This window comes from Solanum lycopersicum, chromosome 1 (assembly GCF_036512215.1).
Source record: "Solanum lycopersicum chromosome 1, SLM_r2.1".
In the NCBI taxonomy this organism is placed as follows: Eukaryota; Viridiplantae; Streptophyta; class Magnoliopsida; order Solanales; family Solanaceae; genus Solanum; species Solanum lycopersicum.
In genome coordinates this window covers 62,163,664-62,182,656 of record NC_090800.1, presented here as the reverse complement: position 1 = coordinate 62,182,656, position 18,993 = coordinate 62,163,664, and the positions used below count along the sequence as shown (strand labels likewise).

Below are 18,993 nucleotides of genomic sequence, written 5' to 3'. Positions count from 1 at the left end.
ACGACATAGATGACTGGGAGATGAGCCAAACTTTTAACGGATGACATAAATGAATCTTTTCTGAAAATTCGATGGCATATTTGAGTTTTTTTCCTTTATTTAAAAAACAGTAAAGGTAATTGTAATATTAATCTGTAAAAATTTAAAGAGTTTGATTTAAAAAGGTAACTGAAAAACTAAAAAAAAATATTTAAACATATTAATTATTAAATAATTACTTATAATTTATTTTAATTAATTATATTTTTAATTGATATGATATAACTCGATAATAATATGCTATAAGTAATTTATTTTTAAAGAGTATTTATAACTTGATATATGTCGTCTTAAATGTGCATGAGTTGTTATTTTTATAAGAAAATGTCTAGTGAAACATTGGAGAATAGTAAATACTAATACTATTTAAGCCCTATTACACTGTTACCTTTTCATTCACACCATAATGATAGAACAAAGTATAACATTAGTTCTTCACTTGTACAATCGCACTTCAGTATCTACAAAATGCTAGAGCTAATCCTTCAAACTAACACTTGAAGAAAGTCTATCATACAAATGCTATCCTCCAAAGCAAATATAAATTGCACCAATATAAATTGCATTTCTCAATTTCCAAGTCAAACATCTCACCTAGAGATTAATTTATTCAACTGTTTAATCCCATCTTAGCTTCCTACAACTAAAAATACAAAATTTCATCAGCAACTTGACAAAAATACTTTTCCCCAAACTATTTGGAGAAAAAGTACATTAACAGAAAATGAAATACTAGTATTTAATTAAGGAAAAATACCTAATAACTTTAAGTTCCAAATTGTCTATTTTTCCCACCTTTTTAAAATATTACTTAAATTCCTTCCTTCTTCTAAATATCAAAACTTTCAAATACATAAATCACTTCTACAATTTAGATTCACCACTCCCTATTTCACTCCTTTTTTTCTCCCTAAATTCACTCCAAAAACTTGTCAGTTACAAATCAATATTCAAAATTGATTTTCAAAAATTATCTATCTCCATTTAACCAGTTTCAAACTTCTTCTTCTCCGTTCAAACATTTGTCATTAATTTTCATCTTCCTTTTTTTTCAATTTTTCTTCTTGATACATATTGATCCAAATCGTACATCCAATCATTCTAGTACTAATCAATTAGTATACGATTCTGACAATTAAAATTGGGTCGGAAATAAATCAAAAAATTTTCATAAGCCATTGAACATGAGGAATCAGTGAACAAAGAGATGTCAGAATCGTCTAAACCAAACGTTGAAAAAATCCCTCCAAAAAGGGAAAGAAAAGCAACACCAACCATTGCCTAGAGTATGTGTTTTTAATCTTTATTACACTTGTTTGTATTGGATTTGCTCTGTTGGATTTAAATTAACTGATACATTAATAACATGTGTTATGTTATATTGTTTATTGGGATAAAAGATGACACATATAAAACCCCAATCTACCTATTGATTTGTACTTTGTCGACATATATAAACCCTTGTTTTAATTTAGTATTTACAAAATTGATACATATAAATCCAATATGACAAAAATGATGAAGAAATTTAACAAAAAGGTGATTAATGTATTAGGCAGGTCATCCTTTTTGCATTTTGTATTTTATTCTTGTAGCAAACATATTCTTTTTATACATCAAACATTTATAAATCTTACTGTCAATGGTAGTCATATGATTTTTATTGTATTAAGTTATATTATAAGTTCAACTAACATTCAATGTATCAGTCATATGAAGCTTGGTACCATAGATTTTATTTATCAAACATGAACGGTTAGTGTTAGTCAATTGTTGTTTAGTGTGAACTGGTGCTTTTATTTATGTATCAGAAGATACCATTATAAATAATATGATTTTTCTTTTCATTTTGCAGTTAATATAATATACTATAAAAAGGTACCAAGACATGTCTTAAGTTTTGGTGCCCCTTATAACACAAATTTATTGGAGGAGTTTAAGAAGTCTATAAGGCTTGATGTTATTGAAATGTCCATAGCTACAATGTTTGGAACATATTTAGACATCCTCAAATGAAATTTTTAGGGTCAAATTACTAAATATTTGTTGTTGTTAGAGTTGGAACAGAACAACTCAAAGGTGTTGCATATTATACACGTGAAGGGGGATATTTTGAATTTAGGATATCAAAGAATTTGCCTTAATAACTGGTCTCAAATGTAAAGGCAATACCAAAGACTTTGCATACCCAAAATCGACTCCCTGTAGGTTATTCCAAAAATACTTTCTTGGAACAGTTAATAGTGTAAGCAAGAATCTTCTGATCCAACGATTTCTGAGGGCAATTGAGAGAACAATCGGGATGCACTTCAGATGGTTATCATGTACTTTGTCCATCCATATATTCATTTTGTCTTAAACTGGTGATTCTTCAATATCTATTAATGAATTCTTAATGGTTGGAGATGATAGCTATCGAGTATATCCTTGGGGCCAGATTTGCATTCTTAAAATTGATGACTTCACTTCAGCAGAATTTCAATCTTAACAAATAAATGTATCTTTAAATGGAATGTCTTATGCACTTAACGTATGTACCTACAGATGTGCATCCCAAGTAAATCTTGAAATTCCATATAAACGATAAATCTATTTCTTAAGACTGAAATTTTGTCACAGTGAAACCATCAACTTTGAGAATGCAATTTAGCCCCAAAGATATACTTCATAGCTACCATCTCCAAACATTAAGAATTCATTAATAGATATTGAATAATCACCCTTTTAACACAAAATGAATGCATGGACAAAGTACATAATAGTCATTTGAAGTGCATCCTGATTGTTCTCTCAATTGCCTATCAGAAATCATTTGACTAGAAGATTCTTGCTTATACTATTAAATGTACCACAAAAGTATTTTCGAAATAACCTACATGGAGGAGATTCTAGGTATGTAAAGTCTTTGATATTGCCTTTACATTTGAGATCAATTATTAAGACAAATTCTTTGATATCCTAGATTCAAGATACTCTCATGTTAGCATGTATAATTTGTAACACTTTTGAGTTGTTCTGTTCCAACTCTAACGACAACAAACATTTAGTGATTTGACCCAGAAAATTGCATTTAGGGATGTCTAAATATGGTCCAAACATTGTAGCTATGAACAATTCAATAACATCAATCCCTATAGACTTCTTAAAGTCCTCCAAGAAATTTGTGTTATAATAGGCACCAAACCTTAAGACATGTCTTGGTACATTTTTTGTAACATATTTGGTGATTGCAAAATGAAAAGAAAAATAAAAAAATCACACTATATATAATAATACCTTCTGATACATAAATAAAAATACTAGTTCCCACTACACAACAATTGACTAGCAGTAACAATTACACTTTACTATCACTAACAGTAAATGGTTCATAATAAAAATTGTTTGATACATAAACAGAATATACTATCAAGCTTCAAATGACTAATGCATTAAATGTTAGTTAAACTTATTATATAACTTGATACACTACAATAAAAATTATATTACTACCACTCACAATAAGAGATTTATAATAAAAAAAATGTTTGATATATAAATAATATATGTTTGCTACACGAATAAAACACAAAATACAAAAGGATGACCTGCCCGGTACATAACCATTATTTTTGTTAAATTTCTCCAACATTTTTTTCATATTGGGGTTTCATATGTATCATTTTCAGAATACAAAATTAAAACAAGGGTATTATATGTGTCGACAAAGTACAAATAGATAGATAACAAAACTAAGATTGAGAATTTATATGCATCATTTTTTCCCCAATAAATAATCTAGCATAACACATGTAATTAATGTATCAATGAATTTCAATCTAACAGAGCAAATACAATATACAAATCACAAACAAGTGTGATAAGGATTAAAAACACACCCTAGGCAATGAAGGTCGGGCAATGACAGGTGCTGCTTTTCTTCCCTTTTTTTGGGCTTTTTTTACAAACATCTGGTTAGATGGTTCTGGCGCCTGTTACCTGATGCTTAAGGTCATGCAATGTTATCGATATATTTTCGGCCCAATTTTCATCGATAGAACGGTATACTGATCGATTAGTACTAGGAGGATTTGATGTAGGATCTGGATCCATATTGAAAAAAAAAGGAAAGGAATAAGATCAAAGTTGATATGACAAATGCTTGAAAGGAGAGAAAATGGAGAAGAAGTTTGAAACAGGTTGAACGGAAAGAAAACTTTTGAAAATAAATTTTGGATATTGATTTGTAACTGATAAATTTTTGGAGTGAATTTAAGGAGAAAAAAAGGAGTGAAATAGGAAGTGGTTAAAATGGTTGTAGAAGTGATTTATGTATCTGGAAGTTTTGATATTTAGGAGAAAGAAGGGATTTAAGTAATATTTTAAAAAAAGGTAGGTAAAAATAGACTATAAGGAACTTAAAGTTGTGTATTTAAGGTATTTTTCCAAATATTTATCTATAATACTAAATTTTTCTACACAATATTTATTATACATGATCTTTTATCCCCTAACCATTGCATAGGCACAGTAGTTGCTGACAGTCATACCTTAGAATGGCGTCCAGTTTAGGATTCTCAAGCAGAATTCTTTAAACAATCTGATACAGTTGTAACTAGATGTTTGCGCTGAGAGGCTCAAGAGTCAATTGATCACTCTCTCTCTGAGTCTGTGCCTTCTGTTTAAAAGAGAGAGGATGGAGAAGATATCGTGCTAAACGGCTCAAGGGATCCTGTAAACCTTCCATCTCATAGTGCCCAAACCGCCAATCTCTCTTTATATAAGGTCTCCATATGGGCTCATCAAGTCCTCCTGGGAAAAAACAGATAATCAGCAACAACATGCAGTTCATAATACCGCAAAAAGAGGGATGGTGGAATCACTGCGTAAACAGAGTTTTTACACTACTTATCATTGATGTCAAAGAAAGAATATGTTCCCTCAAGCAGGTGCCATGCTTATGGTAGTATGCTAAGGTATTAAGGCAATTAAAGTGACAATTTCCCTAAGCTAACCTCATTCACCAACCACAGCAGAAAGGCTAGAGAAAGGTCAATGACGAGATTAAATCACGAGGAAAGCCATTTTGTCTTGTAGAATACTCTCCCGCAAGAGTACAATATCATGTGAGTTATTTATGGCTAGACCAACAGACAAATGGATCACTACAGAGCAGTGGAACCAAGTTGGCATCTGGAACAATCCATCAAGGCGTAACTTCTTTTAGATTCAAAATTGTAGTATTTCAACTCTAGATCGAAATCTGGCCCAAGTATAACCTTTATCCATCTATCCAAGGAGAAATGGATCAAAGTTTTGATTACAATCTTCAATTATCCGAAACCTGTTTCACGCCAAAACTAGGCTTGACAATCCTGTATTACCTGCATACATTAAGCCATATTTATTCACTGATCGATAGAATGGTCTCCTTTTTCCTTCTTTAGCAGCAGTTTGGAGCTCACCCCACACCTGTTCCCTGTCTTCCCGCGTTATTTTTCCGGATTCCGCAACCTGGAAATCAAGATGTCAGCAAAATTATCAAGAACAATAAGAAGAGATATCAGAAAGAAGGATGCCTTTGAAAACAAATTGTATGAAGGGCGAGGAATCCGAGCGAGATCATTGGCACGATCAACTGCTACAAGTCCAAACTTGGGACCATACCCATCTGCCCACTCCCAGTTATCAGAGATCGTCCAAAACAAGTAACCAAGTACACGAACACCCTGTATACATTATAAATATATGCAAGTACACATTACCAATCAAATCGAACTGGTGAAAATTCGGATATATTAAAAGAATAAAGTCCCAAGAGAAAAAACCATCATCATGGCAGCATAAGTTGCAAGTAGATGTTCCAACAAGTATGGTTGTCTAATCAAGTCCGTTCCATCAGAAACACCATTTTCAGTTATTATAAAGGGAAGATTAAGATGTTTGTATCTTTCATCAAATTGCAGCAACACACGGAACAAGCCGTCAGGATACACACCACGCCCAGATTCGCTGTACTCATCTGTCTCGACTAGTTTCAATCCTGCACCACAAATGACTTCCTGCTCAAGTCAAAGAAGTGTGGTCTTTAATATTAAAACAACAGGCAACAGAAATGCAGAACAAGAGTTTTTCTATTTGAACTTTTTCTAGACACTCCAATACCTGTCCATAGTAATTGATTCCAATGTAATCCATTTTATCAGATATACAATCCAGAAAAGGAAAAAGGGTCATGGAATTGGCAACGGAAACAGCAGCGACGTCAAACAGTCCATATGGACGCATAAATGAGACATGGTGAGCTACTCCAACAATGGCACTTGCTGGTTTGCTGAGTAACATAAGTCCAGAACAATTAAAATAAATCAAGACAGATGAAGGACAAAATAAACTCAAAATAGAATTAAAATAAGTATTAAATTAAAATGTTTCAAATGATCATATGAACAAGGGGCACTGCTAACTGAAGTTCAACTATGCTGAAATAGGAGTCAGTTTCCTAACTAAGTACCAAGGTGTAAAAGAAGAAGCGAGACTGCAGCTTTAAAAAGCATGTTGTTGCAACTCTAGGTAATCAAAGAACTCCAAGTTTTCCTGTGGTTTTCTTTTGGAAGGTATGGACCGACATGGTTTGTAACAAGCTATTACTTGAAGTAGGATGATATTGCTTTCAAGATAAGAATATGCAACCTTGTCTATCCACTTGCTAATCACACATTTGTTACAAAAATGTCACATTCCTTCAAATTTGAGGACTTAGTAGCAGAATTTTCTGTCACGAAAATACATCACCTAAAGACATCCCTGAAATTTGAACTGATGTTGCTCCAACACTTGAGTAGTTCACTATTTCAGTTCTCAAACTCAAGAATCCTGCCAAATGCTCTTCTAGATCATATTCACTTTTTAGCCTTTTCTCACATTTTTTGAGGCTCAGCTCATATTTTTTGTCTTTTCATTTCGATTGTTGTGAGTTAATGCTTGTACAACTGTGATTGCACTGAATGGAATACTTATTCGCTAAACTGTTCTTTTCATTAAATATTTATAATTGCTTGAAGAGTCATTTTTACTTTTCTTTTTATTTTAGTCATGTTGTATGTGCCATCTTGCGCACACCTCGATTGGTCACATGGGGTACCTGCTACCTCTTACCATACTGGGCAACTCTGTTCACCAAGGCTTGGACAAATGAGAAGAAATCACCTAATGTTTCTACCTCCGCTAGGATTTGAACCTGAGAACTCATGGTTCCCAACCCACTTCATTGATTACTAGGCCACACTCTTGGGTGCTAGGTCTATACTTTGGTTCTTTTATAAACATACTGTACAGGCCAGTTTTCTTGCACCTTGACTAAATCCACAGAGTACCTTCCACCTCCCACCAATGACAAATGCCAGGTTACTATATCCACAAAGGCTAGATCAGATAGGAAGAAATTACCTAGTATTTTTTTGTCTCTCCTAGGATTTGAACCTGAGACCTTATGGTTTTCAACTCACTTCATTGACCAGTAGGCCACATCCTTGGGTGCTGGTATTTACTTTCTATTAATGAGCGGTTAGCTGGCTCTTTTACTATTGTTGAAATTATTGGCCATGATAACAGTTTTTTTTTTCTTCCATGATAACAGTTAGCTTGTGCCTTTGTGGGATTGCACTAGGTCTGTTGTTTGTAATAGTTAGCATCATATGGGGAGTATGGTTTCTGTCCTAAACTGCCATTCGGACAGTGTAGCTATGTCAGTTTTTAACATTAGATGGCTTAAATTCATATTGTCAAATACTCGCTAGCATGTCCTTAACCAAGACATTATGGATTCCGCCTCCACACTCGCCTGCAAATTATATTGACTTAGTTTTCCTAGGCCCTACTACACCAAGGCATGAGCGATAGCTCATAACTAGTATATGGAGTTCTTTAATATAGTAGTGTAGTACACGTCTCATGACCTCTTTCCAATCTAACAAAAAATCTCTTTTTCTTTTATCAGTCCAATTTCACAATAATTCGTCTCTGGAAGAGAAAATAGTAATAGTAGCAACAAACTAGAAAGCAGTAGGAAGAAAATTAATCAAATAACAAACTTGCGGTCTTCAAAATGCCTTCAAACATGATAAAGAAATGAAAATCTTCATTGTACCATGGAAAGAAAAGAAAAAGGTACAAGGAATAGCTAGAAACCTCTTTTCATGAATATAATCATATGCCTTTGTATGCGCAATTGCTATCCAGTTCATGGTCTGATTGAAGACACCTGTAGGTAAAGCAGAAGTAGCAACCTCCAGCATATCAGGATTACCACCAGGCCAGGCACCAGCACAGTAAGTGAGCATACAAAAGACATGAGGCTCGTTAAAGGTAACCCAATAATCCACTATATCTGCAACAGAGTCAACAATAAGCCTGTACGAAAACATATCCATTTGTTCATGGGAGAGTAGCACTTGCAAGTATATTACAGTGATAAAAGGTGAAATACATAAAATTGTGCTGCTTGACAAAGTGGTTAACATATATTTGCTCAAAATTGCTACTAAACGATCATATATAAAGAAAGTGGATTGGCAGATAAAGGGAATAGAAGTAAAGGAAAAGTATCAAGTATCTATAATTGAAGCTACGCTGCTGGGATAATCATCTGATACGTATAAACCCGACTATGGAGATCTAAAGTTTACAGTAGCCAAACCTGGTAAATTCCATGAAGTAGTCAACTGTCTTCTCCAGTTTCCATCCTCCGTATTCTCCTGCCCACGGTGGTAGAGAGTGATGAAACAATGTCAACATGACCTTCATCCCATATGATCGGACTCTATTAATGATCCATTTATATCGCTCCAATGCCGCAAAATTGACCTACAGAATACGTCAAGTAACTTAATGCACCATCGGAGTATTGAAGCATATTCAACATGTTACTTTGACGAGAATTGAAACAGGGAAGAGAAGTTGAGAGAAAAATTGTCTGATTATTCCCTCCAGCTATTGGAGTTTAAAATTTGAATAGTGTATCTGCATCTTTTCTTTTTTATTTATTGTCATTGTTCTAGTGAAATTTACATGTTCTAAGAAAGGAAAATTACATAATTGCAGGAGGTAAATCAAGTCAATGGATCTTATGCAATTTTTACAAGATCCTAGTAATATTCATAAGATTCTAACGCTCCCCATCAAGCTGGAAGTAAATCAAGTCAATTCATCCTACACTATATATACAAGATCCTAGTATCATAAGATGACACTCCTCCATGAGCTGGTGACCACAAATTACATGTACCAAGTTTGCTACATCTATAACTTGTTATAGGACCAGCAAGGGCCTTGGTGAATATATATGTGAGTTAATCAATTAACTTCACAAACTTTGTGACAATGTCTCCTGAGTGTATTTTTTCCCTGACGAAATGACAATCAATTTGTATGTGCAATATGAATGTCCAGCCCCAAATTTGGGTAAGCCTTTAACTTTGATACCATAACTTGACCGAGCAAACCAACTCTACTTGAACATATTCAAGGCATATATGCAATCGATATGAAATAATGACCTCAACTAACATTAAAAAAAACCAGCAGCAAAGAGCCACTGTAGCAGAGATGTGGTCAAACCAAGGTGGAATCTGAGCTTTAGAAGACCTCTAAATGACTGGGAGATCCAAAGGTTGGTGGAGTTTTACAAGGTTTTAGGGCAGTTCAAAGGAACTATTAATGCACAAGATAGTTTGGAATGGCAGGATCACAACCGGGACAATTTCAGTGTTAGAAGAGCGTACAAAAAAATTAATCCTTGTAACAGTCAGGGGAATGGATGGCCATGGAAGTTGATATGGAAAACTAAAATCCCCTACAAGGTGTCTTGTTTTACTTGGCTCCTTGCTAAACAGGCAGTTTAGATCCAGGAAAATCTCATGAAAAGAAATATTCAACTAAGTCCTAGGTGCCTTCTATGTGCTGAAGAAGAAGTAGAGACTGTCAACCATCTCTTCCTGTACTGTAGAATAACCAACATTTTGTGGAATGTCTTTATCAATCAGAAAGACATGAAATAGGTTATGCCTAGGAAAGTTACGCAGACCCTGAAGTTATGGAGTAGTTATGCAAGCATTTCCGGGCATAAAGAAAGATGGAAAATTATTCCAGCTTGCATCTGTTGGTCCATGGTCCGTGTGGAAAGAAAGAAATCTCAGATGCTTGCAAAACAGGAGCAATTACATCCAGAAGATTAAGATGAACTGCTTAGTTTTGTTTCTTTTTTGGTGTAAACAGGAGTACATGGTAGATCTAGAATCAATTAAAAATGTTTTAGGTTCCTTGTAAATTTTGTATAGGATTAAAGATCTTCCTGGTACTCTCCACAATTGTAATTAGGAATCTGTAACTTATTGTGGCAGGTTCTGGTTTTTGTTTTGAAACAGAATACAAGTTGTTACTGTCTCCAAAAAAAAAAACATAAAAAATACTTCATTTAAACATATAGAAGTCATTAGTACAAAAATACTAAATCAGTAGGCCTCACAGGAAAAGCCGGAGACTTAAGTCAAAATACATATAACCTGAACGTACTAGTCTATGAAGCTTCTGCTACATGACATAAACTGAAAAAATGTCGGGACAAGGCCCTGGAATACCCTAAAAAATCTATACACCTAACATGAAACATGATAAGGCCCAAACGGTAGTGGCGCTCACCAACTATAACTGAAAGTTTAACAGGAATGCCTATCAATGCGGCATGTCACCATGAATGTTTGTACCTACAGAGTCTACAGTGTGAGTGTAGTGCCCTCGACAAAAGGGATGTGAATACATATGGAAAAGGACGAGTATGATTAGGCATACTGAATAATAAGATACATAATGTAGCTCATACAAAAGGAACATGAAAACATAATATGTTGATAGCCTGAACAAGCTAGGAAACATCATACCCTCATTGATGAGATACCGTCTTCTTAGGTTGCGATAGGACTTTATCCTCATTATCTTATTAGGTTGTGACAGGATTTTATCCTTATCATCTTATTAGGTTGTGATGGAACTTTATCCTTATCATCCCATTAGGTTGCGATAGAATTTTATCCTTATCATCTCATTAGATTGCAATTGGACTTTATCATTACCATCTCAACAGAAAAATATAGCTGATATGTGGACATCCGAGGGGAGGAGCTTGAATTTTAGAAGACGTGTCAATGATTGGGAGGCTCAAAGAGTGGCTGATTTCCTCAGCAAACTTGATCGGTTCTGGGGTTCAAGTTGGTGAAGATCATATATGGTATAGGGCAACTCCAAAGGCATTTTTAAGGTCAATTTGCCTATAAAAGTATGAACCAGTCCAACCAACAGACAGCAAATTGCCATGGAAGCAGATTTGGAAGATAAAAGTTCCCCACAAGGTATTTATTTTTGTATGGTTACTAGCTATGTTGCTCAGACTCTTCATAAATGTCAAAGGGTGCGTGTCGGATCAGCCAAAAGTAGTGTATTTTTGAAGAATCTGACAGGTGCAGCATCAAAAGTGAAGAGTCCGTGCAACTAAGGTTACTAGCAAAGGAAGCCACTTTAACAGTGGACAACTTGATGAGCAGAGGTATGACACTGTGCTCAACATGATGCATGTGTAAAGAAACAGGAAACAGCTGAGACAGTCAACCATCTATTTCTGCATTGTCCATACACAGGTCATTTGTGGAGAATCATCCTAAACCTTTAAGGGTATAACATGGTCAATGCCAGGAAAGATAACAGAACCTTGTAGTAGCTAGGGGGGGGGGGGGTTGATATGTTCACATGCTAAGGATAGGAGAAGATGGAGAATTCGGAAGGAGAGGAATTACAGATGTTTTGAGAGCTAACAGAATGATGTGCAGAAGATCAAGTTGAAATTATCTTACTGTCATGTTTTTGGTGTAATCAGATTTACTCTAATGATACTGTGTCTATCATAGATGTTCTAGATTCTTTATAGCGAGAGAGGAAAGACACTAGAGCTCTATTTTAAATATGGTTTCAGTACTACCCAAGTACTGTAAGACTGTTTTTATCCTTGATATGATACAAAGTTACTGATTTCAAAAAAAAATTGTGATAGGACTTTATCCGTGTCATCTCATTAGGTTGTGATAGGACTTTGTCCTTCTTGTCTCATTAGGTTGCGATAGGACTTTATCCTTATCGTTTAATTAGGTTGTGATAGAACTTTTTCCTTGTCATCTCTCTAGGTCGCAATAGGAATTTATTTTTATCATCTCATTAGGTTGCAATAGGAATTCATTCTTATCATCTCATTAGATTGTGATAGGACTTTATCCGTATCGTCTCATTAGGTTGCAATAAGACTTCATTCTTATAGTCTCATTACAAAATTATGGTATCAACATACCTCATATTGTTGGCACATTTGGCCCTTCTCTTAAAACATGGCACATTTGGCCATTTCGTAAATCATCATAGGCTCATTAGCCCTTTATCTTTTTATACTTTTAGCATCATTTAGTAAATCATTGCGAGAGTAAGGTCCATTCAAAAGCATCATGTAAGTATTTAAGGAAATCAAAAGATTCATCATCTCATCATTAGCATAATTATCATAAAGAGCACTTTAAAACGCTTCTGGAATATGAACCCTTCTTGAAACATATTATATGGGAAGTACTTATCATAGAGTACTCAAGACTTTAGAGTTTAGAATTCTAGATAGTATTATCCTATGAAAGACATATGGTCTTAGGAAGATAGTAGATTCTAAGGCTTTACTTCAATAGAATAGTCACAGTAAGGTAATTTCACTCTCACCAACCTCCTGTATCTTACAAGATCACCAAGAGGCTCACTTGACTAGCATTCTAAAATCTAATTATAAGTAATAAATTAAGGTTCTATTTCAACATAGACCTAGTAAAAGCTCAATCTTGGAACCTATTGGAGTATCAATACTCTTAAAGTCCATTATTCTTGTTTCCTCAAGAATATCAAGAGCATAGTTCCTCTGTGCAATGAAAATTCATAATGATGATTTAGTAACCTCAACATCCAAGTATTACCTCAATCGCCCAAGGTAATTGCTTAAAACGTGTTGAAAAAGGTCATGGTGCAATTTGGAAGTTCCTTTTTCATCATTATCTATGATGACAATATCATCAACATACACCACTAAATACAGGCACAAATATGGAGGGCAATGATATTAGATTAGAACGTGAAGTGATCATCATAGCCTACATACAGTATTACTAGACTCCCCTTGAATAACATCAATGGATGCTCCATATAAACTTTTTATCTTATTGATCCTCATGAAGAAAGACAGTATTTTTTACATTTTAATTGAAAAAAAAGAAGTCATTTTAATGTCCAACTAGTGAAATGACCAATGACGAACAGCAACCATAGACAAAAAAAAAATGGTTGAAGCAATCCACGCGAGAGAAAATATTTTCATAGTCAAGTCTAAAAATATGTGTAGTAACCTTTGGCACCCAATCATTCCTTTAGCTAAACAATCTATCCATCAGGCCCAATATTCACTGTCCATTGTGTATACTATCGACAACTGATAATAGATTACAAGTAGAAGGAAGCCTTTACAAGGTGGAAGTAGGAGGACTTCGTGGAGACAATTAGCAACCAACAAGGAATTGAATGTCAGTCATGAATCGTTTGGACCCAATGAAGGGGCCAGATGATAATTATAAGTAAAGAATGGTGGAGTAGTAAAGGGTAGAGCTATAGGAGATAGAGTTGTGGGGGGAAATGAAGGAGTTAGACAGACAAAATCCCAAAAGACGGAATTGGTGAACTCTCAGAAATATATACATGTTCAGAAAAAGAGGGTGCAAACTGCAAAGTAGGATTGACTGTGTACCATATAGTATAATAAACAATAAATTTACCAAAATACCCTTAATTGTTGTAATGTTAGATTTATCAACAAATACTAAAAATAATTTAAGACTGCTTTCATTTCCTAATTTATCGCAAATTATGCCTTGTAAATATTTTAAGCTATTAAATTCATGCAACTCCCAATGAAAATAATAATAAAACTTAAATGGTAAACCAAATCAGCAAAAAAAATGTTTTTGCATAAAGGAAAAAATGATGGATGATCATAAAAGGGAGAGCAATAAACAAACCAAAAATCTAAGGTGGAGATGACTAATAGGTAAAAGACTGAAGCTAAGTAAAATAATAGGGTTAAGAAAAATAAATGTGATTATGAAATAACAAGAGTACAGTGAGAAAGAGAAATAACGTAGCTATTCCACCACATTATTTGTTAGTGACATAAAATGCGTCTTTTTATCGTTACATAGCAACATATTTAACAACATAATAATAAATTTAAGTAACAATCAAAATAAACATTGCATTTAAAATAATGATACAATACAATACAATGGGTAACAACCATCCAAACAAGCTGTTAGGATAAATGGGGAACATGTGAAGGCTATTCTCACTCTAGGTTTTCTAAGAAGCGAAAAAGATAAAATGGTTTTGTTGAAACTTGAAAAGGTATATCCACATAAATTCTGGTGTCATTTTACACCATGCAGTAGATATGGTTTCTTTAGGTAGAGATTAGTTTGAAAAAGCAAATTGAAAAGTAAAGGTAGGTAAGAAAGTTGGGACAATTGAAACAAATATTACAACTCTTTGACATAAACAAATTAGCTGAAATTAGGGATGCTTAGCACAGGTGTTGTACTCAAATCCATTTCCCTTGGGATATCTCTCAAACAGGATGATGTTAATGATCGAAGTAGGTTTTACAGAGTTGTGGAAATCAAGGTGTCATCATGATTTGAAATAAAGGTTACATACAGGATATAATAATAATAATATACAAGTAGACAATGAATTTCATTGTAATTTCTTACAGTTTCTTTCAGTCCACCGAGTGGCTCTTCAGGCATGATCCTTGACCAATCTACCCCCATTCGAAAGACTTGCACTCCAGTATTTTTAGCTAATTTCAATTCAATGTCAGGATCAGACCAAAACCTTAGCCTTTCCTCCCTAACACAATCCCAAACGTTAACCGAGTCAAAGCAAATAGAGTGCAATGAGTTTGTTAATGTTTAGTATCAGGTTATCTATGGTTCACAGGTTCAAAGAACAAAGCTTACAAGTTTAGTGTAATTATAATTCAGCGTGTTATGCACCATAATTTCTGAGACTACAATCAAAATGCTAAACAAGATCCATAAAACTTACGGGTGTGGGACGTTATGCCAGGCAGCAACATTATGAGGACATTGCTCAGTTGGAGTTAGCTCTTCCACTTCTATGTACTTCTCAAATCCTCTTATTTGTGCCTCAATTGCTATCTTAAGGGACTTTTTCCTCTTTATGGTCTTGGTAGCTTCTCTCTGAGGTAACAGTGCTTGCTGAGATCCACCATCACCTGTAGCGGAGCCCATAATAGCATCTGCTGTTTGAGGCTGCTGGATTTCATGTGATTCTGTATTTTTGGCAAATTGGAGCCAAGCATCATCAAGCCTGTCTTCCACATGAGCAGGTGCTGTAGCCAATCCAAAAAAGAATCCTTTCTCCCCTTCTAGAGAGTATCACAAATGGGTCAAACCACATACTCACACATATACAGATATTCAATTACTATGTTAAATTTTTGTGGACAGTCCTATGCAGCTATGTGAAGGCATGGACCATGCATATAAATGGTGAAAGTGTCGAATAATGGAAAAAGAGATACAGCATTAAATTGTATGATAACATAGAGCCTGTTTGGATGGGCTTATATGCCAAAAGCCATAAGTTACAAATTCTAACTTAAGATACTGACTTTTTTGTTATTTTGGCTTTAACACACTTTTTTATCTAACCCAAACACTACAAAAGTGCTTAAAAGTTATTTTAGCTTAAAAACACTTAAACAACTCAATCCAAACAGGTTACATCCCTGCAGGGTTCTATCGGGAAACCATTGATTTTTGTGTTCTCCTCAGCTACTGTTTTCGGGTCAATGTTGGGTTAGTTACAACACACAAAATACTGTCTTAATCTTAGGAAATGGTGGAGCCAATGCGGAGTGAGTTCATTCTCTTCTTTTTAAAAAGTAGATAACAGTAATACTATCAGCAGCACAAAGATACTGCTGGAAATCATATTTACAAGTTACAAAAGATGCCCCCAAATAAAAGCTGGAAGAAACTATATCCTGATCAGCTTATAGGGATTCGATGCAAAATGAAGAACTTCCAGCAATCAAGAGTTTGGAAGGTGGATATACAGGTAAGGCGCATCCAACTATTCTTTTTTTAGGGAAAAGGCCACACCACCAGCCTATCTAACCTTTAAGCACACAAAAGCTAAACTGAAGTCATGCTTCAAAATTGATAGACCAACAGAAGTCCATGTTCAGTAACTGATGACTGATGAGGGTCATTTTACATCAAGTACCATCCAAAAATGGAATAACGTACTTTTTCCATTTTAACATAGGGAACTCTTTCTACTTTACCGTTCTAAAAAGCCTTAACCCCATTACATTAATAATATCATTTTCATATAACTACTCAAACTTTAAACTGAACTAAGTTATACACCCAAATCACTTCCCTAACATCTTACTTCATCGTGCTGTAAACTCCATGTTCAATTACATACTTAGGTATAAAATGAAATAGACGTATGTGTTAGCTAGTAAGCTAATTGCAATAAAGTTTGAATTAGGCTTAAAAGCTAAAAGTAGTTGTGTTACCAGACGGATTGAGATTGAAGTGAGCAAGAACGTCGGCGGAGTCGTCTATGGGAGAGCGAAAACGCTTGAGGTTCTTTTTCCGGTAGACGGAGAAGGAAAACGCATTGGCCGCAACGGTGATAGTTACTAAGACACCGGCGAGCTTGGTAGCCGCCGTGAACAGAGCAATAACTGACATTCTTACCAATTCAAAAGCGTCACAGTTGCTGACTTGCAGTGTGGGCGGGCTTCTTTGTGGAGGATAGCGCCCTCGCCCGCCAATAGAAATTCAGACCGAATTATTCAGTTCCGTGAAGCATTATGCTACCTTTGCGAATGTTTGGATGGTTGTTTTTTTGTTGGGAAAAAGTTAAAAAATAGCTCCAATTTTGATTTATTGTTTAAAGTTACTTTCGCAGTTAAAATTAACTAAAAATGAAGTTAATTATACCTCTCTCATTACTAATTTTATCAAATTTATCCTTTATTAAATAGATTGACCACAATTTAAAAAGAAAAACCTTATTCCTTATTTTAATTCAATAACCCGACTCCATTTAAATAATCCGACCCATCCCATATTTCCTCTACCAATTTGCCGATTCTCCCAAATTTCCTTCACTCTCTCTATCTCGTATGATTCTAAGTATTACACTAGCGCCTATAGAATTTTTAACTTGCAAGAAATTACCTTGATTGAGGTTTTATAATTTCACTATTGTCCTTTAATATGTTATTTGTTGTTTATTCATATGCGGGTGAGATTTTCTTCAATTACTCAGAGTGGGATAATAAAGAAGTATTGAGGAACAATTGTCATAAGATGCTCATAGGAACGTATTTGAGGTCATAGTAGTTGTTCTTCCTTACCATGTCAAGCCTAATGGTCTCCAGAATTGCAGCACAAATTGATCTGCCCCAAAGAAAGAGACACAAGGTTTGATACCACCAGTTCCAAAGGCAATCAAGTAGATCGAAACAAAGAATGTTGCTTTCTGTAATGATGTTGGGTTGCAAGTACCATTATTACAGGGTCTTATTCTTTTCGCGGAAGCAGATAACGTTAGGAGTGTTATTCCCTACATAAACAAGTTAAGTTCATCAATTCCTCTGCCAAAATTAGTGTGCTCGAGTATAATAACTCGTAAATCAACAATTAAGTGTTATAGAAAGACAATTCTTGAAGAAGATTTGTTCAATTTGATACCTTAAAAACGATTAATACAAATTGTGAAGGAGAAACTAGGTTGTCTTTTCTTCAACTCAACAATTTGTTCTTTGACTTAGCTTCTGAGGGAGAGAATGAAGGAAATTTGGGAGAATGGTAAACAAGTAGAGGAGATTTGGGAGAATGGATCGGGTTATTGGGTAAAAAATAAGGAATAAGATTTTTTAAAAAAAAATTCGGGTCAATTTGGGTCAATCCGTCTAATGAGGGGTAAATTTTGTGCAATTAGTAATGAGAGGGGTAAAAATAACTTCATTTTAACAACGAGGGTAAATTTAGACAATAAATCAAATTTGGAGGGTATTTTTTGACTCTTTTCCCTTTTTTATTAGTATTGTTAACTTAAATAATAGTACTAAATTCACTTTTAGACAAAATTCATAGGTGGTCCTTTAAAATTGATGTTAACTTTTATTCGATACTTCAATTTACTTTATTCATTTTAGACACTTCATGTCATGTCTCATTATGTCATTTTTACACTTTCTGCACAATTTCCTGGTGACTAGAAGCGTGTGTGACACAATCTTGTCCACATGAATTAATTAATCAGTTATATCATGCTAACTCTGAAAACCTTTCTAGGTCATACTGACTCCAAATTTAGAGTTTAATTGATCTTTCAACTCCTATTTTTCTCTTTTCTTTGAATTCACCGAAACAAAATCATAGGTAGATTTCTCTTGTAACTCTTTGAAATTTATCTTATTTTTCATTCAATTCTTAATTAATACTAACTATTATTGTAAATTATGCCACCATTTTTAGGTTTAAGGTTGAAATCAAGTATTGAAGATTATCATTTTGTCAGGCTATACGACATTAGAGAAATTGAAGGTTCGAACAAAATTTTCTTGTGTTTATATGTTTTATTCTTAAAGGTGGTGTATTTTCTTTGTTATTTTCACTTTCTTTATTATCATGTAGTAGTTCCGTAATTTCACTAAAAAAGTAAGAGACTTATTGGGTATTTCCTTGTTTTGGGGGTCATCTTTTTAAAATATAGACAACTATATTTTGACATGCTTTTATC

General features: G+C 34.3%; 1 protein-coding gene across 6 annotated transcripts; it reads right to left on the bottom strand.

Annotated features, from left to right (window-relative positions):
* Positions 1 to 404: 404 nt before the first annotated feature.
* Positions 405 to 17,093, bottom strand: SFR2 (beta-glycosidase-like). 6 transcript variants are annotated; one of them, XM_069291181.1, is made up of 11 exons: positions 16,754 to 17,093; positions 15,247 to 15,589; positions 14,910 to 15,048; positions 8,717 to 8,883; positions 8,209 to 8,430; positions 6,184 to 6,352; positions 5,847 to 6,080; positions 5,598 to 5,747; positions 5,034 to 5,532; positions 4,569 to 4,830; positions 405 to 682 (listed from the first exon to the last, which is right to left on the bottom strand). In XM_069291181.1, exons 1-9 carry the CDS (start codon positions 16,929 to 16,931, stop codon positions 5,368 to 5,370), a joined length of 1,767 nt encoding a protein of 588 aa, XP_069147282.1. In that variant the 5' UTR covers positions 16,932 to 17,093; the 3' UTR covers positions 405 to 682; positions 4,569 to 4,830; positions 5,034 to 5,367. The 6 variants fall into 6 exon arrangements, 4 of the variants coding, with proteins under 4 accessions (XP_069147282.1, XP_069147270.1, XP_069147263.1 ...); XM_069291169.1 differs by having other exon boundaries at positions 5,403 to 5,532; positions 15,247 to 15,586; positions 16,754 to 17,053; NR_176091.1 differs by having other exon boundaries at positions 423 to 682; positions 5,403 to 5,532; positions 5,847 to 6,061; positions 16,754 to 16,989.
* Between the last annotated feature and the right edge of the window lie 1,900 nt (positions 17,094 to 18,993).